The following is a 25,168-nucleotide window of genomic DNA, read 5'->3' on the forward strand; positions in this document are numbered from 1 at the left end:
TCTGCAAAGGTCACCAGGCCAAGCAGAAATTTGTCAAAGATTCCCATGATAAGATCCTGACAAATGATAGTGACATAGCTGAGAGATGGAAAGAGTACTTTTGACAGCTGCTAAATTATGATGAACCCGAACTGCAGTTTGATTTCCAGCACCCAATTACACCCAATGCAGACTATCCCCCACCTACCCTGGATGAGATAAAAACCAGAATCAGACACCTTAAACAGAATAAGAGTCCAGGTGAAGATGGGATACAGGCTGAAATGATCCTGGCAGGAGGAGAGAAACTTGCAGAAAAAATACACCGACTGATACAGGCAATATGGACCAAAGAAGAACTACCAGGAGAATCGAAAACAGCTCTGATTTGTCCAATACATAAAAGGGCAACAAACTGAAATGTGACAACTATCGAGGAATCACCCTGCTTAACATCTGCTATAAGATCCTGTCCAATTGCCTCATACATAGAATTCAGCCAGTGGCAGAATCGGTGACTGGGGAGTACCAGGGAGGTTTCCGGCCAGGACGGTCAACAGTAGATCACATCTTCAGTCTCTGGCAGCTCACTGAGAAACTGGGTGAATATGGTAAAGATTTGCATATTTTATTCGCTGATTTTAAGAAGGCCTATGATTGCATACATCGCAAGAGCCTGCTCAACTGTTTAAGGGAGTTTGGCATAGCAGAGAAACTCATCAATCTGGTAAAGATCTGTCTGAACAAAACACGTGCAAAGGTGAAGATGGGAAATCGCGTAACTGAGGAGTTTGAAATTGTGACAGGACTCAGGCAAGGAGATGGGTTGTCCCCTATCCTGTTCAACTTTGCCCTCGAGAAGATTGAACGCGAGACCTGCTGCCGTTGGATAAGCAGCTGCAGCAGCAAGTCGTATACTCTTAGCTCACTTATTTGTTACGTAGTTTAATTCTTAATTTCTTTGCGTGTTTTTGGTATTTGCGTTGTTTAATTCATAAATTTCGGGTGTATTGTAGCATTTGAGAGTTGTAGCATCGCGTTTTAGTACCTGAATAGTGTAAAATCGCGTAGTCTCCTTCTGCTGCCGAGCAGTGTGTCAGCAGTGCACAAGTAGCAGCATTACTGCATTTACTAGGCAATCTTGTATTTTAATAACCATTTAAATTTTGTGTCGAATTGTTTGTGCTCTCTGTAGATTAGTTCAGACGTTCTTTGCACAACAGTTTTTAGCATGGATAGGGACTGCAACTGCTGTGTTCGGATGCAGGCTGAGTTGGCATCCCTTTGCTCCCAGCAGTGTTGGCTTCGGTCACACAGCTTGAGGCTGTTGCCAATGGGCATCACTGTGGGGGTCCGGATGGGGGTTTGTCAGGGATGGCCAGCTCGACCCACACATCCCCCGACCGGACTACGACTGTGGCTGCCCAGGATACTGTGCACATTGAGGCTGATCCCTCACCTGTCGTAGAGTGGGAGGTCGTCTCGAGGTGTGGCCGGGGCTGAAAGACATTCTGGAGGGGTGAACAGAAGGCCTCTCCAGTTTGTCTGATGAACTGGTTTCAGGCTCTGTCTCAGGCTGATACTGATCTTCAGCCGGACATGGCTGCTTGTCCTGTTCCACAGGTTGCCCCTCAGTCTGCAAGATCCAGGCGGTCGCAGAGGGTGGGCTTACTGGTAGTTGGGAGCTCCAATGTCAGGCACGTAATGGGGCCCCTTAGGGATATGGCAACAAGAGAGGGGAAGAAAACCAATGTGCACTCCATGTGCATATTGGGGGGAGTCATTCCAGATGTGGAAAGGGTCCTTCTGGATGCCATGAAGGGTACGGTGCACCCATTTGCAGGTGGTCGCTCATGTCGGCACCAATGATGTGTCGCTATGGATCAGAGGAAATCCTCTCTGGCTTCCGGCGGCTATCTGATTTGGTGAAGACTGCCAATCTTGCTAGCGGGATGAAAGCAGAGCTCACCATCTGCAGCATCGTCAACAGGACTGACTGCGGACCTTTGGTACAGAGCCGAGTGGAGGGTCTGAATCAGAGGCTGAGACGGTTCTGCGACCGTGTGGGCTGCTGATTCCTCGACTTGTGCCATAGGGTGGTGGGGTTTCGGGGTCCGCTGGATAGGTCAGGAGTCCACTACATGCAGCAAGCGGCTACATGGGTAACAGAGGTTGTGTGGCGTGGACTGGGCGGTTTTTTTAGGTTAGATGGCCTCGGGCAAGTACAGAAAGGGCAGCAGCCTCAAAGGTTGCGGGGAAAAGTCAGAACATGCGGGGGCCAAGCAGCAATCGGTATTGTAATTGTAAACTGTCGAAGCTGCATTGGTAAAGTACCAGAACTTCAAGCGCTGATAGACAGCACCGAAGCTGAAATCGTTATCGGTACAGAAAGCTGGCTGAAGCCAGAGATAAAATCTGCCAAAATTTTTACAAAGGCACAGACGGTGTTTAGAAAGGATAGATTGCATGCAACTGGTGGTGGCATGTTTGTCGCTGTTAGTAGTAGTTTATCCTGTAGTGAAGTAGAAGTGGATAGTTCCTGTGAATTACTATGGGTGGAGGTTACACTCAACAACCGAGCTAGGTTAATAATTGATTCCTTTTACCGACCTCCCGACTCAGCAGCATTAGTGGCAGAACAACTGAGAGAAAATTTGGAATACATTTCACATAAATTTTCTCAGTATGTTATAGTCTTAGGTGGAGATTTCAATTTACCAGATATAGACTGGGACACTCAGATGTTTAGGACGGGTGGTAGGGACAGAGCATCGAGTGACATTATACTGAGTGCACTATCAGAAAATTATCTCGAGCAATTAAACAGAGAACCGACTCATGGAGATAACATCTTGGACCTACTGATAACAAACAGACCTGAACTTTTCGGCTCTGTAAGTGTAGATCAGGGAATCAGTGATCATAAGGCCGTTGCAGCATCCCTGAATATGGAAGTTAATAGCAATATAAAAAATGGGAGGAAGGTTTATCTGTTTACCAAGAGTAATAGAAGGCAGATTTCAGACTACCTAACAGATCAAAATGAAAATTTCTGTTCCAACACTGACAATGTTGAGTGTTTATGGAAAAAGTTCAACGCAATCGTAAAATGCATTTTAGATAGGTACATGCCGAGTAAAACCGCGAGGGACGGGAAAAACCCACCGTGGTTCAACAACAAAGTAAGGAAACTACTGCAAAAGCAAAGAGAGCTTCACTCCAAGTGTAAACTCAGCCAAAACCTCTCAGACAAACAGAAGGTAAACAATGTCAAAGTTAGCATAAGGAGGGCTAAGCGTGAAGCGTTCAGTGAATTCGAAAGTAAAATTCTATGTACTGACTTGACAGAAAATCCTAGGAAGTTCTGGTCTTATGTTAAATCAGTAAGTGGCTTGAAACAGCATATCCAGACACTCTGGGATGATGATGGCATTGAAACAGAGGATGACAAGCATAAAGCTGAAATACTTAACACCTTTTTCCAAAGCTGTTTCACAGAAGAAGACCGCACTGAAGTTCCTTCTCTAAATCCTCGCACAAACGAAAAAATGGGTGACATCGAAATAAGTGTCCAAGGAATAGAAAAGCAACTGGAATCACTCAACAGAGGAAAGTCCACTGGACCTGATGGGATACCAATTCGATTCTACATAGGGTACGCGAAAGAACTTGCCCCCCTTCTAACAGCCGTGTACCGAAAGTCTCTAGAGGAACGGAAGGTTCCAAATGATTGGAAAAGAGCACAGGTAGTCCCAGTCTTCAAGAAGGGTCATCAAGCAGATGCGCAAAACTATAGACCTGTATCTCTGACGTCGATCTGTTGTAGAATTTTAGAACATGTTTTTTGCTCGCGTATCATGTTGTTTTTGGAAACCCAGAATCTACTCTGTAGGAATCAACATGGATTCCAGAAACACCGATTGTGTGAGACCCAACTTGCTTTATTTGTTCATGAGACCCAGAAAATATTAGATATAGGCTCCCAGGTAGATGCAATTTTCCTTGACTTCCGGAAGGCATTCGATACAGTTCCGCACTGTCGCCTGATAAACAAAGTAAGAGCCTACGGAATATCAGACCAGCTGTGTAGCTGGATTGAAGAGTTTTTAGCAAACAGAACACAGAATGTTGTTATCAATGGGGAGATGTCTACAGACGTTAGAGTAACCTCTGGCGTGCCACAGGGAAGTGTTATGGGACCATTGCTTTTCACAATATATATAAATGACCTAGTAGATGGTGTCGGAAGTTCCATGTGGCTTTTCGCGGATGATGCTGTAGTATACAGAGAAGTTGCAACATTAGAAAATTGTAGCAAAATGCAGGAAGATCTGCAGCAGATAGGCACTTGGTGCAGGGAGTGGCAACTGACCCTTAACATAGACAAATGTAATGTATTGCGAATACATAGAAAGAAGGATCCTTTTTTGTATGATTATATGATAGCAGAACAAACACTGGTAGCAGTTACTTCTGTAAAATATCTGGGAGTATGCGTGCAGAACGATTTGAAGTGGAATGATCATATAAAATTAATTGTTGGTAAGGCGGGTGCCAGGTTGAGTTCCATTGGGAGAGTCCTTAGAAAATGTAGTCCATCAACAAAGGAGATGGCTTACAAAACACTCGTTCGACCTATACTTGAGTATTGCTCATGTAACCGTGATAGTGTTACAGAGATGTTTAGCAAACTCAAGTGGCAGACTCTGCAAGAGAGGCGCTCTGCATCGCGGTGTAGCTTGCTCGCCAGGTTTCGAGAGGGTGCGTTTCTGGATGAGGTTTTGAATATATTGCTTCCCCCTACTTATACCTCCCGAGGAGATCACGAATGTAAAATTAGAGAGATTCGAGCGCGTACGGAGGCTTTCAGACAGTCGTTCTTCCTGCAAACCATACGCGACTGGAACAGAAAAGGGAGGTAATGACCATGGCATGTAAAGTGCCCTCCGCCACACACCGTTGGGTGGCTTGCGGAGTATAAATGTAGATGTAGATGTAGACCTTCCAAGAGAACGAATTGATTGAAATTGAAGGAAAGAGACTGGCATACTTAGCCTACGCAGACGACATCTGTTTACTCTCTAGGTTGGAAGAGGAGTTGGAGCAAATGACCAAAGCACTAAAGGAGGCTGCCAGAAAATTTGGGCTAAACATAAATGAAGCCAAGACAGAGTGCCTTGTTATGATGCGTGGTCATTGTCAGACTGCTGATCATCTACAATCACTGCAGGTTGGGGACCATTCCTACAAGAGAGTGCAAGAATTGAAATACCTAGGGGCACTTTTCACTGAGAATTTGTCATGTGAAGCAGAGATCAATGCCAGAATACAAGCAGGAAACTGATCTTACCACAGCCTAGAGCAACTGCTTCGGTCCAAATCACTCTCCAGATAGTTCAAGATTCAACTGTACAAAACCCTGATCCAGCCTGTTGTTCTATATGGCTGTGAGACATGGAGTATCCGGAAAAAGGACTTCCTTAAGCTACCTGTTTTTGAGAGGAAAGTGCTTTGGAAGATCTTTGGTCCAGTTCTGGATGCAGATACACGGGAATGGAGGATCAGATACAACCAAGAGCTTGAGAAACTATACTAGCAGCCTAACATAGCAGGAACTGTCAAAGCCAAACGAATGCAGTGGGCTGGCCACGTGGCCTGGATGGAGGATCACAGATGGCCTCGGAAGCTCCTGGATTTCACACCTACAGGAAAGAGACCGCCAGGGAGACCCAAGAAGTGTTGGAGGGATGGACTCCATGAAGATTTAAACCAAGTGTCAATAGATGTAGACGAATGGCGGATAGCAGCAATGGACAGAATACAGTGGAGGAGGAAACTTGAGTATTCGTGCAGTCCACTGGGCCTGATCACGTAGTAGTAGTAGTAGTAGTAGTAGTACAAAGTGTTGTACCCAAACCACTCCTTTCTCCTTGTTTAACTATGTACTTCTGGACCAGCACATAGTTTTGGCAACTAACACCTCACAGTATGGCCTCAGCAGGATGCTAGTGCACCGATATACTGACTGCTCTGGATGATCTGTTGCTTTCACCTCTAAATCTCTTACTCTGGTTAGCAGAGTTACTCTCAAGTGGAAAAAGAGGCTCTCGCTGTAGTTTATGCTCTCAAGGAATTACATGGTTTTTCACCTTTTTACTAACCATAAACCCTTGGTTTCCTTGTTAAATCCTCAGACTTCCTTGCCTCACAAGGCAACACACCACTACAGTGCTGGGCACTGTTCTTGTTTCACTACAAATATGAAATCCACTTTCAACCAATGTCTGAACATGCCAATGTGGACACCATCTCCCATCTTCCTGTGGGTCCTGATTCAGACTATGATCATGAAGAATTGCTTTGTTCCCATCTTGAGTGAAATGCATGCCATGATCGAGGGTTTCCCAATTACGAGCTTGCACATAGCAGCTGCCATTGTCATTGACTCAGTTCTGCATGAGATGGTTTGGTTTATTCAACAGGGTTGGCCAGATAAACCACCATGTCAGGCTTCAGACAACCTGTACAACTCTTTTTCCTTAAGGCATGACCTCTCTGTTTTTGAACGTGTATTGCTGTTATCCCTGGACGACACCTCTCTCAGAGTAGTCTTTCCTATTGTGTTATAGCATGAGGTTCTATGCCTTCTCCACCAGGGACATTGGGCAGTTTTACACACTGAAAATTTAGCTAGGAGACATGTGTTTTTGGCCACAGATTGATGCGAAATTGCTTGTTTTGTTGCAGCTTGTGAGCAGTGTGCCTCACAACAGGCAGCACCCCAGGGCATCTGTGTCCCCCATGGTCTGCTCCACACAGCCATTTAAATGCATTCATGTAAACTTTGCGGGTTCCTTATTGAATTACTATTGGCTCTTGGTGTGGATGCATTTTCCCAGTTTCCTTACATTATCTGGTCTGCATCAACGTTGGATGAGGTCACAATTCATACTCTTTTGAGGGTTTTTTCTATTGAGGAGTTGACTTGTTTCTTAGTTTCTGATAATGGGCCCCAATTTGTTTCTCACATCTTTAAATTGTTTTGTCCTGTCATGGCCTTCACCATGTTACGGCTCCGCCATTCCACCCTGAACCAAACGGTGAGGCAAAACTACTAGTGCATACGTTCAAGTCCCAAATGAAAATGTTTGTTATGGATTTATCGCTGGATGACACCTGACTCTCATTTTCTGATCACCTATCACTTCTTGCCTATGGGGTAATGAAGCCCACCTGTGATACTACAAGGCTGGCAGCCAAGCATGTTCCTCCACATTCTGTGACCTGTGCTTCACCTGCCACAGTCAGGTTCATCTGGTTGCTTTGCATCCAGATCACCAGTGTAGGCATAAGGGTTTGGTTGCCAGCTCAAATGCATACCAGCCACTAGTGCCTGCCACTGGGGATGCTGCCTTCATGATGATCTTATGGGCAATGGCCTGGTGCCACATCACTGTGATCAGTTGTGCCCCCACTCATTACCAGAAGCTAGTGGTTTGTGGGTGCAGTCCTCATCAATGCACCCCACCCTGCAATCCTCTGCCTCATCAACTGCTGTGGAAGTGCCCCCATCCCAGTGCAGTGCTGTGGGGTTCCAGCTACCCAGCATGGGCACTGGTTCATCTCCAGCTTTGGATCCATTACTGCAGCCTGCTGTTCTGGTCAGGCTGGCTCCACCTGTCCCCTTGCTATCATCGCCTCAGCCATCATTGCCATTGGGTCCAGCCCCTTATCCTTGACATTGGGACATGACTGCTGATGACAATGAAGAGGTGACGATGGCACCCACCTTTCTGATGCTGTCATCGGGTGCTGTGTGGGCCCACCACCCTCGGGATTTCCCCATGTATTCTGGCCCGATGCTCCAGTGACCACCTGGCACATCATCCCACCTTTCATCTGCACTGGCTGCCACCGATCCAGATTCAATGGATGTGTCTCTTGTTGGGCTGCCAGAATCTCCTCCATCACCTGGGTGGCCATGTTGCGCGAGGGAGAAGTGTGCTGCGACTAGTGCCTGTGAGAGTGAGTACACTTGCTTGTTTGAATCAGCTGCCAAAAGTGGAGGCCAGCCATTGGAGGCCACCTATGGGAGGTGTGCACACGGTGAAGTCTCCACTGCACTGTCTGCTGGTGATTCTCACATATATGCATGGAGCAGCACTAACTGATCCTCTTTCATGTCCTTCCAGTGTACCATTCACATCTGTATACTGAGTCGTATTACATGGGGATTCACGAGACTCTGTTTTCTGTTTATGTTTAGAGCTTCATGAATAAAGGCATATTTGTATACCTGTACCAGTCTCGTGTATTAATTAGTTACTAAATTATGAGAACTTCCAGAGAGGAAACCAAATGAAAAGAAGTTGCCATAATCAACAAACAATGAAATGGTATGAAAAGGACCATTTTCACTTACATTACATGTGAATATTTCTGTAGATAACTTTTTTGCTGGTGTTGTTGTGGTCTTCAGTTCAGAGGCTGGTTTGATGCAGCTCCAGATGCTACTCTATTCTATGCAAGCTCCTTCATCTCTGAGTAACTATTGCAACCTACATCCTTCTGAATCTGCTTGGTGTATTCATCTCTTGGCCTCCCTCTATGATATTTCCTCTCCACACTGCCCTCCAATACTAAATTGGTGATCGCTTGATGCATCAGAACATGTCCTACCAACCGATCCCTTCTTCTGTTCAAGTTCTGCCACAAATTGCTCTTCTCCCCAATTCTATTCAATACCTCCTCATTAGTTACATGATCTACCCATCTAATTTTCAGCATTCTTCGGTAGCACCATATTTTGAAAACTACTATTCTCTTCTTGTCTAAACTATTTATCGTCGATGCTTCACTTCCATACATGGTTACACTCCATACAAATACTTTCAGAAATGACTTCCTGACACTTAAATGTATACTCAATGTTAACAATTCTCTGTTCTTCAGAAATGCTTTTCTTGCCATTGCCAGCCTACATTTTATATCCTCTGTACTTGGAGTTATTTTGCTCCCCAAATAGCAAAACCCATCTACTACTTTAAGTGTCTCATTTCCTAAGCTAATTCCCTCAACATCACCTGATTTAATTAGACTACATTCCATTATCCTTGTTCTGCTTTTGTTGATGTTCATCTTATATCCTCCTTTTAAGACACTGTCCATTCCATTCAACTGCTCTTCCAGGTCCTTTGCTGTCACTGATAGAGTTACAATGTCATTGGCAAACCACAAAGTTATAATTCCTTCTACTTGGATTTTAATCCCTACTCCTAATTTTTCTTTTGTTTCCTTTACTGCTTGATCAATATACAGATTGAATAACATCAGGGATAGGCTACAACCCTGTCTCACTCCCTTCCCAACCACTGCTTCCCTTTCATGCCCCTCTACTCTTATAACTGTCATCTGGTTTCTGTACAAATTTTAAATAGCCTCTTGCTCCCTGTACTTGACCCCTGCCACCTTCAGAATTTGAAAGAGAGTATTCCAGTCAACTTTGTCAAAAGCTTTCTCTAAGTCTACAAATGCTACAAACGTAGGTTTTCCTTTCCTTGAGGTAGGGTCAGTATTCCTCACATGTCCCAATATTTCTACAGAATCCGAACTGATCTTCCCCAAGGTCAGCTTCGACCAGTTTTTCCATTTGTCTGTAAAGAATTTGTGCCAGTATTTTGCAGCTGTGACTTATTACGCTGATAGTTCAGTAATTTTCACACCTGTTAACATCTGCTTTCTGTGGGATTGGAATGATTATATTCTTATTGAAGTCTGAGGGTATTTCACCTGTCTCATACATCTTGCTCACCAGATGGTAGAGTTTTGTCAGGGCTGGCTCTTCCAAGGCTATCAGTAGTTCTAATGAATTGTTGTCTACTCCCAGAGCCTTGTTTTGACTTAGGTCTTTCAGTACTCTGTCGAATTCTTCACACAGTATTGTATTTCCCATTTCATCTTCACCTATGTCCTCTGCCATTTCCATAATATTGCCCTCAAGTATGCTGCCTTTGTATAGACCCTCTATATACTCCTTTTACCTTTCTGCCTTCCCTTCTTTGCTTAGAATTGGTTTTCCATCTGAACTCTTGATTCATACAAGTGGTTCTCTTTAATCCAAAGGTCTCTTTAATTTTCTGTAGACAGTATCTATCTTACCCCTAGTGATATATGCCTCTACATCCTTACATCTGTCCCCTAGCCATCCCTGCTTAGCCATTTTGCACTTCCTGTGGATCTCATTTTTGAGACTTTTGTATTCCTTTTTGCCTGCTTCAGTTATTGACTTTCATATTTTCTCCTTTCATCAATTAAATTCAATATATCTTCTGATACCCAAGGATTTCTACTAGCCCTCGTCTTTTTACCTACTTGATCCTCTGCTGCCTTCACTACTTCATCCCTCAAAGCTATCCATTCTTCTTCTACTGTATTTTTTTCCCAATTCCTGTCAATTGTTCCCTTCTGCTCTCCCTGAAACTCTGTACAAACTCTGGTTTAGTCAGTTTATCCAGGTCCCATCTCCTTAAATTCCCACCTTTTTGCAGTTTCTTCAGTTTTAATCTACAGTTCACAACCAATAGATTTTGGTCAGATTCCACATCTGCCCCTATAAATGTCTTACAATTTAAAACCTGGTTCCTACATCGCTGTCTTACCATTATATAATCCATCTGAAACCTTCCTCTGTCTCCAGGCCTCTTCCATATATACAACCTTCTTTCACGATTCTTAAGCCAAGTGTTAGCTATGATTAAGTTATGCTCTGTGCAAAATTCTACCAGGCGGCTTCCTCTTTCATTCCTTACCCCCATTCCATATTCACCTACTACTTTTCCTTCTCTTCCTTTTCCTACTGTCGAGTTCCAGTCCCCCATGACTATTAAAATTTCATCTTCATTCACTATCTGAATTATTTCTTTTATCTCATGATACATTTCTTCAATCTCTTCGTCATCTGCGTAGCTAGTTAGCATATAAACCTGTACCACAGTGGTAGGCATGGGCTTCACGTCTATCTTGGCTACAATAATGCGTTCACTATGCTGTTCATAATAGCTGACCCGTGCTCCTATTTTTTATTCATTATGAAACCTACTCCTGCATTTTCCCTATTTGATTTTGTATTTATAACCCTGTATTCACCTGACCAGAAGTCTTGTTCATCCTGCCACCAAACTTCATTAATTCCCACTATATCTAATTTTAACCTATCCATTTCCCTTTTTAAATTTTCAAACCTATGTGCCCCATTAAAGGATCTGACATTCCACACTCCGATCCGTAGAACGCCAGTTTTCTTTCTCCTGATAACGACGTCCTCTTGAGTAGTGCCCGCCCAGAGATCCAAATGGGAGACTATTTTATTTCCGGAATATTTTACCCAAGTGGACACCATCATAATTTAACCATACAGTAAAGCTGCATGTCCTCGGGAAAAATTATGGCTGTAATTTCCCCTTGCTTTCAGCTGTTCACATTACCAGTACAGCAAGGCCATTTTGGTTAATGTTACAAGGTCCGATCAGTCAATCATACAGACTGTTGCCCCTGCAACTATGGAAAAGGCTGCTGCCCCTCTTCAGGAACCACACATTTATCTGGCCTCTCAAGAGATACCCCTCCATTGTGGTTGGCCCTACCGTATGGCTATCTGTATCGCTGAGGCAGGCAAGCCTCCCCACCAATGGCAAGGTCCATGGTTCACGGGGGAGTCTCATTAAAAGTCACTTTAGTTGTTGGGTTGTAACAATTTTCTTTAGCAACCTTACAGTTTATATTTCAACAGTTTTGATGTTTGGTTTTCCTTGTGTACTTCCCAGATAAGCCACACTTATTGTTTGTACAAAATTATTTTTATTAATCCATCTCCATAGCACTAAAGCGCATGTTAACATAAATATAAAGAAATCTGTATGTAGTACATAAGTAAACTTCTCTCTTCTCTGAAATGATGTATCTGTCACTGACAGTAATTGTTGTTTATTTTCCACTACTGACAAATTCTTTCTGTTTCACCATTGTCAAGTAGTAGCTGACCTGCTTGAAGACAGACCATCACAATATGGGAGGCGTAAACATAAAACTGATGACGAATTGTCTTTGTAAAATTGCTATAATTTTACACATGAATATGTGTCATAAGTTTTATGTTTGTCTTCCATATCATAGTGGTTGAACAGCTTGGTTGGCTGCCTTCATGCATGTCAACAGCTGCTTGACAATGCTATAATAGTCTGAATTGATCAACAGTGGAAAATAAATAGTAACTGGAGTCAATGGCAGAAATGTTGTCATTTCATAAATGTTGTATGACTGTAATATTTGCCAAAAGGAAAGTAATTTTTATTTTTTTTATTACTCTCACTTTCCTAACAGGCAGTACAGCTATTCTAATCTGAATTTTCACTGTATATTGTTGTTGCACTGACTTAAATCTTCCTGATACTGGCAGATAAAAACTGTATGCTGAATTAGAACTTGCATGTGGAATGCTAGTGCCTCAAGGTATGCAGGAGAACTGCTGTGAAGTTCAAAAGATACCAGAAGAAGTACTGATAGAAGTGAAGGAGTCAGGGCAGATTATGAATCATGCTTGAGTAGATCAGTCAGCAGAGAACTAGCCCACAAAATGACAAAGACTTCAAGTTCACCTCCCAGTCCAGCACACAGTTTTAATTTATCAAAAAGTTTCAATACAGCTCTTATTTCACCTTTAACTGACTTATCTTACAATGTCTATCAAATGCTCTTCCAAGTGACATAGCTGAATAAGATAGTGTTTATTTCCTATTTGAAGTCTAGCTCCCCTCACAAATGTTCAGCTGCAATGTTTCTGGTCTCACTCAACTGTCATTGGTCTAGCACAAAGCTGTTGCCATATCAACAATTTAAGATATTTTCTGTAATTTTTCACAGTTTGAAATTAACAAAAAATAAAAAATAAAAACAACAAATGAAGCAATTATTTTACCTTGATGATATATCATGCAGCTCAGTGTATGATAATCATTTCAAAAACTGAGACTAAACTGAGAGCAAATTTAGTTGAAATTCTGAAGAGCAGTAAAGGAATAGTAAGAAAGGCAATGTGTAATTTGGAAGTATGAAAGAAATAGAAGATCAACCAGTCATTAAATACAGCAAATGTGAGGGGAAAACAAATTATAATATGCTTGACAACAGGCATCAGAGAAATTGCAGACAACATTGAGGTGTTGAGACTGAAATAAGACTTGGAGATCAAGAGAGAAACATTATTTGTACAAAAGTATTAAAAATGAAATCTATCTCAGTCATAAAACTTGTAGTGTGGATGCACCTTTTTCCTTACATAAACATTTCAAAATTGCTATTCATCCACACCACTTTGGCCATTATCTGTCTTAAGGTATGTCCTCATAAACAACCTGCATACTTACTATCACTATATTATCAAACAAAATCTACAGTAGCAACTGTGTTTATACTCTTCCCTTCTACAGACACCTTCCTCAGAACACCAGCCTTTCGGCAGGAGAAAGAATAACCATACCAAACCTCAAAACTAATCTTGACCTAATCATCCTTCCTGCAGACAACAGACACCAATCATCCTTCCTGCAGAAGAAAATGTAGTCCATCAACAAAGGAGGTGGCTTACAAAACACTCATTCAACCTATACTTGAGTATTGCTCATCAGTGTGGGATCCGTACCAGATCGGGTTGACGGAGGAGATAGAGAAGATCCAAAGAAGAGTGATGCGTTTCGTCACAGGGTTATTTGGTAAGCGTGATAGCATTATGGAGATGTTTAGCAAACTCAAGTGGCAGACTCTGCAAGACAGGCGTTTGGCATCATGGTGTAGCTGCAACACCTCCAACCCACTGCCCATAATCTAGCATCCCACGTCAAAGATACCAACCATTTCTTTCTCTGATTCTCCACCATTCCTCATCCCTCTACCTCTTGAATCCCTACTTGTCACTGTTGATGCCACCTCCCTATACACCAGCATCCCTCATGCCCATGGTCTTACCACTATTGAACACTACCTTCCCCAAAGTCCTTCAGAGTCTAAACCCACTACTTCATTCCTCATACACCTTACTAACTTTATCCTAACCCAGAATGACTTCTCCTTTGATAGAAAGGTGTACAAATCCCTGCCACAGCCACGGGCACCTGCATGGCACCCTCATATGCCAATCTGTTTATTGCCCATCTAGAGGAGACCTTCATAGCCCCCCAAACCACCAAACCCTATCCTCTTTCAGGTTCATTGACGATATCTTCATGATGTGGGCTCAAGGCCAAGACACCCTATATTCCTTCACAATCTCAAACACTTCCTCCCCCACCTGCTTCACCTGGTCCTCCTCAACCCAGTGTGCCACATTTCTAGACTTTGACTTCCTCCACTCTGATGGCTCCATCTGCACCATGGTCCACATTAAATTCACCAGTCACCAGCAGTACCTGTACTTTGACAGCCGTCATCACTTTCACACCAGAAAATCCCTCCCATACAGCCTGGCCATCCAGGGACAGCGTATCTACGATGACGAGAACTCCCTTGCCCAATTTGCTGTGGGTCTCATCAAGGCCTTCACAGACAGGCACTACCTAGTCTGCAAACAGATCTCCCATGCCATTTCCTCTTACACCACCAATCCTCCCATCACCCCCAAGAACCAGTCACAAATGAGTGACCCCTTCGTCACCAAACACCACGCCAGATGGGAACAACTGAACCACATCCTTTGTCAGAGCTTTGATTACCTGCATCATGCCCTGAAATGAGGGACATTCTACCCTCCCCACCTAAAGCGGAGTTCCATCACTCGCCCTACCTCCACATCTTCCTAGTCCATCCCAGTGTCACTCTCAATATCAACCCCTTGCCACAAGGATCATAATATCTCTGTGGAAGACCTAGGTGCAAGATCTGCACAATCCACCCACCCTGCACTTCCTATTCCTGTCCTATTACTGATTTACCCTAACCCATCAGGGGCTGGGCCACCTGTGAAAGCAGCCATCACTTACCAACTCCGCTGCAATCATTGTACAGCATTTCGTTTTGGTATGACTACCAACCAGCTGTCTACTAGGATGAATGGCCAGAAATGAAGTAGACTACCGTGTGGCACAACATGCACCTGAACATAACATGCTTGATTTCAATGGCTGTTTCACTACCCAAGTCATCTGGATCCTACCCTTCACCACCAGCTTTATTGAACTGCATGGGAGTTATCCTTACAACATATTCTCTGCTCCCGTAACTATCCTGACCTCAACCTACCATAACATACTATCCCCAAACTTTCTACCCATCAGTTTCCAACCCCTCTGTCCTATCACCTCCTCCCTGTTCTTGTTTCCCACCATCATTGTTTGCCACTCTCTGCCATGCACCCACCAACCTTTCCCCACACCTCTCCTTTCTCGCTCCATTTTCCTTACCTCCTTGTCCCACAACTTCCTGACATTGTGCCAACACTGCTATGTCCTCCCCTTCCCCTTCACTGCCCCCACCAGATTGCTGCTTCCATTCCATGCAATAGTTGAATTCTAGCTCGAGTTGCTGGAATTGGTGGTCACGTGTGTGTTAGGTGTGCTTGCTTGTGAGAATGAATGGTGTGTGGCGCTTTTTTTCTGATGGAGGCTGAGATGAAAGCTAGTGTGTATGTGTCTTTTAATTGTGCCTATCGACAACTTAGTGTGATATCTTTATGATTAGCAGCAATCTATCTTTTACTACATGGCTGACACTATCTTTTCCTACATTGTTCACTATAAAGTCATTTAAGTGACTCATCACATTATCTTTATGGTAATGCTTGTTACTTTTTATGTTCTTTATCTATTGTTTGAAATAAAAAGCTAAAGGTATGATACATCATTTTTGAAACCTATTTAATGTGTGCTGTTGCATAAATTAAGGGTCTACTTTGTTTTTTACATAGCAAGTATAAAAATAATGAGTAATTTTCTAATGCTTTAGGCATGTTGATCAGTGCTATAAATGATCAGTACCTCATCTCCTTTCTCCAGTTCACTCAAATCAGCCTTGACATTTACTTTGGTGTTAAGTGGATCCGCTACAAGCACGCTTACCTTCTTAGATTCAAACACAACCTGAAATGCAAACAGGTCAATGGTTCAAACTTTTAACTATAAATATTAAAAAAGTGGAAATTATTAAACATAACTGATAGTCATGAACTGTATTAATTAAAATGTTTACACTACCAATGCATTATTGTATTTCATCTCGTAGATACCTGTGCTTGGTTACTGTAAAGTTTTGCCAGAATAAATGGGACAAGAACAATTATTTCTCATAAGCACTGATCTATGACTTAATGAAGTTCATTATATTACTACTACTACCACTATTAATAATAATACATGAAACTGCATGACAAAATCAAACAATGGAAAATCCAGGATGGAATAATGACAATATAATGAAAAGGATAGTTGCTAGTCACAATATACTGGAGATGCTGAATTGCACATAGGCATAACAAAAAGACTGTCAAAGCTTTTGGCCAGGCATGGCTTCATGAACCATGGAGCTTGCCATTGGTGGGGAGGCTTGCGTGCCTCAGTGATACAGATAGCCGTACCGTAGGTGCAACCACAGTGGAGGGGTGTCTGTTGAGAGGCCAGACAAACGCGTGGTTCCTGAAGGGGGGCAGTAGCCTTTTAAGTAGTTGCAGGGGCAACAGTCTGGATGATTGACTGATCTGGCCTTGTAACATTAACCAAAACAGCCTTGCTGTGCTGGCACTGCGAACAGTTGAAAGCAAGGGGAAACTACAGCCATAATTTTTCCCGAGGGCATGCAGCTCTACTGTATGGATAATGATGATGGCGTCCTCTTGGGTAAAATATTCCGGAGGTAAAATAGTCTCCCATTCGGGTCTCCGGGCGGGCACTATACAAGAGGACGTCGTTATTAGGAGAAAGAAAACTGGCGTTCTACGAATCGAAGCGTGGAATGTCAGATCCCTAAATGGGGCAGGTAGGTTAGAAAATTTAAAAAGGGAAATGGATAGGTTAAAGTTAGATATAGTGGGAATTAGTGAAGTTCGGTGGCAGGAGGAACAAGACTCTTGGTCAGGTGAATACAGGGCTATAAATACAAAATCAAATATGGGTAATGCAGGAGTAGGTTTAATAACGAATAAAAAATAGGAGTACAGGTAAGCTACTACAAACAGCATAGTGAACGCATTATTGTGGTCAAGATAGACATGAAGCCCACACCTACTACAGTAGTACAAGTTTATATGCCAACTAACTCTGCAGATGACGAAGAAATTGAAGAAATGTATGACGAAATGAAAGAAATTATTCAGATAGTGAAGGGAGACGAAAATTTAATAGTCATGGGTGACTGTAATTCGGTAGTAGGAAAAGGGAGAGAAGGAAACGTAGTAGGTGAAAATGGATTGGGGCTAAGAAATGAAAGAGGAAGCCGCCTGGTAGAATTTTGCACAGAGCACAACTTAATCATAGCTAACACTTGGTTCAAGAATCATAAAAGAAGGTTGTATACATGGAAGAAGCCTGGAGGTACTGACAGATTTCAGATAGATTATATAATGGTAAGACAGAGATTTAGGAACCAGGTTTTAAATTGTAAGACATTTCCAGGGGCAGATGTGGACTCTGACCACAATCTATTGGTTATGAACTGTAGATTAAAACTGAAGAAACTGCAAAAAAGTCAGAATTTAAGGATATGGGACCTGGATAAACTGACTGAACCAGCGGTTGTACAGAGTTTCAGGGAGAGCGTAAGCGAACAAATGGCAGGAATGGGGGAAAGAAATACAATAGAAGAAGAATGGGTAGCTTTGAGGGATGAAGTAGTGAAGGCAGCAGAGGATCAAGTAGGTAAAAAGATGAGGGCTAGTAGAAATCCTTGGGTAACAGAAGAAATATTGAATTTAATTGATGAAATGAGAAAATATAAAAATGGAGTAAATGAAGCAGGCAAAAACGAATACAAATGTCTCAAAAATGAGATCGACAGGAAGCGCAAAATGGCTAAGCAGGGATGACTAGAGGATAAATGTATGGATGTAGAGGCTTATCTCACTAGGGGTAAGATAGATACCGCCTACAGGAAAATTAAAGAGACCTTCGGAGAAAAGAGAACCACTTGTATGAATATTAAGAGCTCAGATGGAAACCCAGTTCTAAGCAAAGAAGGGAAAGCAGAAAGGTGGAAGGAGTACATAGAGGGTCTATACAAGGGCGATGTACTTGAGGACAATATTATGGAAATGGAAGAGGATGTAGATGAAGATGAAATGAGAGATACGATACTGCGTGAAGAGTTTGAAAGAGCACTGAAAGACCTGAGTCGAAGCAAGGCCCCAGGAGTAGACAACATTCCATTTAGAACTACTGACGGCCTTGGGAGAGCCAGTCCTGACAAAACTCTACCATCTGGTGAGCAAGATGTATGAGAAAGGCGAAATACCCACAGACTTCAAGAAGAATATAATAATTCCAATCCCAAAGAAAGCAGGTGTTGACAGATGTGAAAATTACCGAACTATCAGTTTAATAAGTCACGGCTGCAAAATACTAACGCAAATTCTTTACAGACGAATGGAAAAACTAGTAGAAGCTGACCTAGGGGAAGATCAGTTTGGATTCCGTAGAAATATTGGAACACGTGAGGCAATACTGACCCTACGACTTATCTTAGAAGCTAGATTAAGGAAAGGCAAACCTATGTTTCTAGCATTTGTAGACTTAGAGAAAGCTTTTGACAATGTTGACTGGAATACTCTCTTTCAAATTCTGAAGGTGGCAGGGGTAAAATACAGGGAGTGAAAGGCTATTTACAATTTGTATAGAAACCAAATGGCAGTTACAAAAGTTGAGGGGCATGAAAGGGAAGCAGTGGTTTGGAAGTGAGTGAGACAGGGTTGTAGCCTCTGCCCAGTGTTATTCAATTTGTGTATTGAGGAAGCAGTAAAGGGAACAAAAGAAAAATTCAGAGTAGGTATTAAAATCCATGGACAAGTAATAAAAACTTTGAAGTTCGCCGATGACATTGTAATTCTGTCAGAGATAGCAAAGGACTTGGAAGAGCAGTTGAACGGAATGGATAGTGTCTTGAAAGGAGGGTATAAGATGAACATCAAGAAAAGCAAAATGAGGATAATGGAATGTAGTCGAATTAAGTTGGGTGATGCTGAGGGTATTAGATTAGGAAATGAGACACTTAAGGTAGTAAAGGAGTTTTGCTATTTGGGGAGCAAAATAACTGATGATGGTCAAAGCAGAGAGGATATAAAATATAGACTGGTGATGGGAAGGAAAGCGTTTCTGAAGAAGAGAAATTTGTTAACACCGAGTATAGATTTAAGTGTCAGGAAGTCATTTCTGAAAGTATTTGTGTGGAGTGTAGCCATGTATGGGAGTGAAACATGGACGATAAATAGTTTAGACAAGAAGAGAATAGAAGCTTTCGAAATGTGATGCTACAGAAGAATGCTGAAGATTAGATGAATGGATCACATAACTAATGAGGAGGTGTTGCATAGGATTGTGGAGAAGAGAAGTTTGTGGCACAACTTGACTAGAAGAAGGGATCGGTTGGTAGGACATGTTCTGAGGCATCAAGGGATCACCAATTTAGTATTGGAGGATAGCGTGGAGGGTAAAAATTGTAGAGGGAGACCAAGAGATGAATACACCAAGCAGATTCAGAAGGATGTAGGTTGCAGTAGGTACTGGGAGATGAAGAAGCTTGCACAGGATAGAGTAGCATGGAGAGCTGCATCAAACCAGTCTCAGGACTGAAGACCACAACAACAACAACAACAACAACAACAACAACATGGCTTCATCAGAATAGACAACATACACACACTCTCAAGTGCAACAAATGGTGCAGAGGGCTCTAAGTGCTATGGTACTTAACATCTGAGGTCACCAGTCCCCTAGTCTTAGAACTACTTAAACCTAACTGCTTGTGCTGTGATATGTAACAAGCAAGTTAGGAAAATTGAATGAAATACTTGATACCTGATACGTGTGGGAGTAGATGACAAGCTTTTCAATTGTACTGTATGATATATACAACTACATGATTATTGAATACACAGGACTGACTACCTTGCTGTTTGGTCCCCTCCCTCAAATCAACCAACCAACCAACTCAATGCATTATACCTACAACTACATGAGTACTCAATTTAATTAGGGTCAACTGCATTTTGTGTTAATGTTCCTTGCTTGCACACATAAATGCTATTTAATAAGGCAATGCAACCTAATTTAATGATTTGTGGACAGTAAAGTTTAGTATCCCACTTCATATTCTAAGCTACAAAATTCAATTAAATATGAGTCAGTTCAAGCTCTTTATAAATTTGAATGGTAATTCATTAATTTAATACTGTGGTCTGGTTAAAATTGCATTATGGAACTTACTAGAAAATAATGTAACACAAAATGGCTGCAGATGGCTGCTTATCCAATATATAAACAATTCAACAATTTATGACCTTAAACGTCACTTTAAGAGTATCTCTGCTTCTGAATTAATAATGCATTATTCTTGGGTTATCTGTAAATGGAGGCAATTGTAAACTATAAATATTTTTCTCATAAAATGAATATTTCGAATTCCACAATTCAGATACAAAATTTTAGAAATCTTTAGTAGAAACAGATAACGTCTAACAGCAATTACTATCTCAGATTTTTTCTTTGTTTGCACAGAATATGTAAGCAAATCGAGAATATGTGATAATCTGATTTTCCACATTGAATTTATAAATGTACATTGGTAGCATTGCATACAATAACTGTGACTGTTATTTGAGGATTGTAGGGCTAATGTTGTGCACATGAGAGGACCAAGGGCTAGCTCCAGTTATTCTATAATAATGTTTTTGTTGTATGAGAGAGAGTTGTATTTCGGAACTGTTTTCAGACTTTTGCCTCTAGCCAGCCCTGTCTTAAAAATTTACTATATTTCCTTATTCCATACTGAAATGATAGCATTCATTTTATGTGTGCTGCAGCCTTTTTCTGAAATGACAAAAATTAATCTGGAAAAGTGAGGTATTGCCAAATGTGGAACACTGTTCCAAAGTACAACATGGTCATGTGCCTCAGAACAAATGAGCCACTAAAAACCATAAGGGCCTTAAGTACAGACACATAGTTTTGAGAAGAACATGAAAATTAAATTTGTATGTACGAGGGCAGTTCAATAAGTAATGCAACACATTTTTTTTCTCGGCCAATTTTGGTTGAAAAAACTGGAAATTTCTTGTGGAATATTTTCAAACATTCCCACTTCATCTCGTATAGTTTCATTGACTTCCGACAGGTGGCAGCGCTGTACGGAGCTGTTAAAACGGCGTCTGTAACGGATGTGCGTTGCAAACAACGGGCAGTGATCGAGTTTCTTTTGGCGGAAGACCAGGGCATCTCAGATATTCATAGGCGCTTGCAGAATGTCTACAGTGATCTGGCAGTGGACAAAAGCACGGTGAGTTGTTGGGCAAAGCGTGTGTCATCATCGCCGCAAGGTCAAGCAAGACTGTCTGATCTCCCGCGTGCGGGCCGGCCGTGCACAGCTGTGACTCCTGCAATGGCGGAGCGTGCGAACACACTCGTTCGAGATGATCGACGGATCACCATCAAACAACTCAGTGCTCAACTTGACATCTCTGTTGGTAGTGCTGTCACAATTGTTCACCAGTTGGGATATTCAAAGGTTTGTTCCCGCTGGGTCCCTCGTTGTCTAACCGAACACCATAAAGAGCAAAGAAGAACCATCTGTGCGGAATTGCTTGCTCGTCATGTGACTGAGGGTGACAATTTCTTGTCAAAGATTGTTACAGGCGATGAAACATGGGTTCATCACTTCAAACCTGAAACAAAACGGCAATCAATGGAGTGGCGCCACACCCACTCCCCTACCAAGAAAAAGTTTAAAGCCATACCCTCAGCCGGTAAAGTCATCATTACAGTCTTCTGGGACGCTGAAGGGGTTATTCTGTTCGATGTCCTTCCCCATGGTCAAACGCTCAACTCTGAAGTGTATTGTGCTACTCTTCAGAAATTGAAGAAACGACTTCAGCGTGTTCGTAGGCACAAAAATCTGAACGAACTTCTCCTTCTTCATGACAATGCAAGACCTCACACAAGTCTTCGCACCCGAGAGGAGCTCACAAAACTTCAGTGGACTGTTCTTCCTCATGCACCCTACAGCCCCGATCTTGCACCGTCGGATTTCCATATGTTTGGCCCAATGAAGGACGCAATCCGTGGGAGGCACTACGCGGATGATGAAGAAGTTATTGATGCAGTACGACGTTGGCTCCGACATCGACCAGTGGAATGGTACCGTGCAGGCATACAGGCCCTCATTTCAAGGTGGCGTAAGGCCGTAGCATTGAATGGAGATTACGTTGAAAAATAGTGTTGTGTAGCTAAAAGATTGGGGAATAACCTGGTGTATTTCAATGCTGAATAAAACAACCCCTGTTTCAGAAAAAAAATGTGTTGCATTACTTATTGAACTGCCCTCGTAAATCACAAGTCTCATAGCTCTGATACGTATTTTTTAAACAATGTCTAAACATATTATATTTCCTATGAAAAAATAGTGTAACCACTTTATGTAACGAAATTTTAATTACTGTTTAAAATTATTATTAATGTTAATTCTCAAAATTTTTCATAACTAAACTAATCATGTGTCACTAGTGTGGACCTATTAGCTGCAAAGAGACTGGGTAGCAATGATGTGACATCCTTGGGAACAACACTGCTCAGTTTTAGCATTGTAAAAAGAAGATTTGAGAATCATATGGAATTGTTGCCACATGTTAGACAGGGCTATTGTGCTATCTACAACTTGACTTTCTGGTCAATCATCATGCAAAAGTGGACCTTTCATGCTATACAATCAAACTCAATGGGAAATTGTTTTCAGGGCATGACTACTGCAAGTACCACATCACCACAATATTCCCCATGCACAAATGGATGCATGCACTAAAGGTCAATTTGTATGACAAAGAACTGAGAGGTACACGAAAGTTACTCTGGGCGAGTGTGGGTACTGATTTGCCAAGCAAAGTGTTATTTGATGTAGAACCATTGGAATGAAGTGAAGAACTGAATTAGCTGCACTGTTTTGCAATTCAAACTGTAGTACATGTATGAGAAATAAATGGTAATTATATAGTTCTGGTGGGCATAGATAATTTTGGCATGGACGAGACGAGATGCATGTGCCAAAGGATTCATTAGTTTCCAAATTAGATATCATAGAAGGGGATGATCTGGATAGGCCTGGTGGAGATCTTTGCCACAGCAAACAGTCAATGCATCCACATTATGAAAAGCTGAAGTATTTGAAGTAAGAGAGAAAACAGCACTGGAAGCTTTATTACTGCAATTTACGATCTATTTAATCCTTGTGGACCATTATCAGTTAACACCAGTCACACAACAAAGAAAACTAATACAAATGGCTGATAATGCTCCACTAAGCAGGAAACCATACTAAGTCCGAAAACACTTCCAACCAGTATTGGAAGAACTTATTGACCAGCCGCATAGTGATAGCCCATGGAGTGCACCAGTTGAAATTGCCCCAAAGAAATCACCAGATGATACACAAAAATAGAGATTTTGGTGTGACTACAGGTACTTGAATGGAAGAATTAACAGTGATGCATATCCTGTACCAAAAATTAGTTAACACCAATCACACAACAAAGAATACTTATACTAATGGCTGATAATGCTCCACTGAACAGGAAACAATACAGAGTCCAAAAACACTTCCAATAGTGATAGCCTATGGAGTGCACTGATAGTAATGCCTCAAAGAAATCACCAGATGACACAAAAAATAGAGATATTGGTGTGACTACAGTTACCTGAACAGAAGAATTATCACTGATGTATACCCTGTACCAAAAATAATGGAGACTTTGGACAACTTAGGTAAGCGTAAATACTTTTCCATGGTGGATTTAAATACTGGTTATCAATGGTAAGAAGTAGCTCCAGAAGACTTACTCAAGACAGCATTTATGGTCCCATGGGACCACAAGCAATATCGTAGAAGGTTGCTTGGTCTCCAAAATGGTTGTTGTGTGGAGTGCTTAGAAGATTAAAACTAAAGTAGTGTATGGGTTACATAAAAGACATAATTGTGTTTTCTAAAGAAAAGAACAATGATTTGAGAAAGTGTTAAAGAGGCTATGTACAGCACATTTGATAATGAGTGTAAATAAATGTCCCTTTGTAGTGATATAGGTGAATGATGTAGGACATATAATTAGTCAAGATGGTGTGACAATTGATCCGAGTTTAATTTCTTCAGTATGTGACTTCTTGACATCACAGATAAGAAAATAGTTTCAATCATCCCTAGGTCACTGTAAATTTGTTAAAGATTTTGGTGAAATTGCTGAGCCATTAAACCATTTGTTAAAGAAAGCAGTGAAGTTTCAGTGGTCTACTGACTGTGAGACAGAATTCATCTCTTGGTCTCCCTCTACGATTTTTACACTCCTCGCTGCCCTCCAATGCTAAATTGGTGATCCCTTGATGCCACAGAATATGCCCTACCAACCGATCCCTTCTTCTAGTCAAGTTGTGCCACAAATTTCTCTTCTCCCCAATTCTATTCAGTACCTCCACATTAGTTATGTGACCTACCCATCTAATCTTCAGCATTCTTCTGTAGCACCACATTTCGAAAGCTTCTATTCTCTTTTTGTCCAAACTATTTAGCATACATATTTCACTTCCATACATGGCTCCACTCCATACAAATACTTTCAGAAAAGACTTCCTGACACATAAATTTATACTCAACATTAGCAAATTTCTCTTCTTCAGAAATGCTTTCCTTGCCACTGCCAGTCTACATTTTATATCCTCTCTACTTCGACCATCATCAGTTATTTTGCTCCCCAAATAGCAAAACTCATTTACTACTTTAAGCGTCTCATTTCCTAATCTAATTCCCGCAGCATCACCTGATTTAATTCTGTTATCCTCGTTTTGCTTTTGTTGATGTTCATCTTATATCCTCCTTTCAAGACACTGTCCATTCCGTTCAGCTGCTCTTCCAGGTCCTTTGCTGCCTCTGACAGAATTACCATGTCATCGGCGAACCTCAAAGTTTT

The 25,168-nt window shown here is 41.8% G+C and overlaps 1 protein-coding gene across 1 annotated transcript in view; it reads right to left on the reverse strand.

The window, feature by feature from the left end:
• The window catches only part of LOC124595244, a 175,129-nt gene that overhangs the window by 143,863 nt on the left and 6,098 nt on the right, over nucleotides 1–25,168 (reverse strand). The window contains exons 2-3 of the mRNA XM_047133909.1: nucleotides 16,002–16,103; nucleotides 15,374–15,388 (exon numbers count right to left, since the gene is read on the reverse strand). Coding sequence (XP_046989865.1) covers nucleotides 15,374–15,388; nucleotides 16,002–16,103 — 117 coding nt within the window. The remainder of the gene's footprint in view (nucleotides 1–15,373; nucleotides 15,389–16,001; nucleotides 16,104–25,168) is intronic.

The sequence above is a fragment of the Schistocerca americana genome, chromosome 1 (genome assembly GCF_021461395.2).
Source record: "Schistocerca americana isolate TAMUIC-IGC-003095 chromosome 1, iqSchAmer2.1, whole genome shotgun sequence".
In the NCBI taxonomy this organism is placed as follows: Eukaryota; Metazoa; Arthropoda; class Insecta; order Orthoptera; family Acrididae; genus Schistocerca; species Schistocerca americana.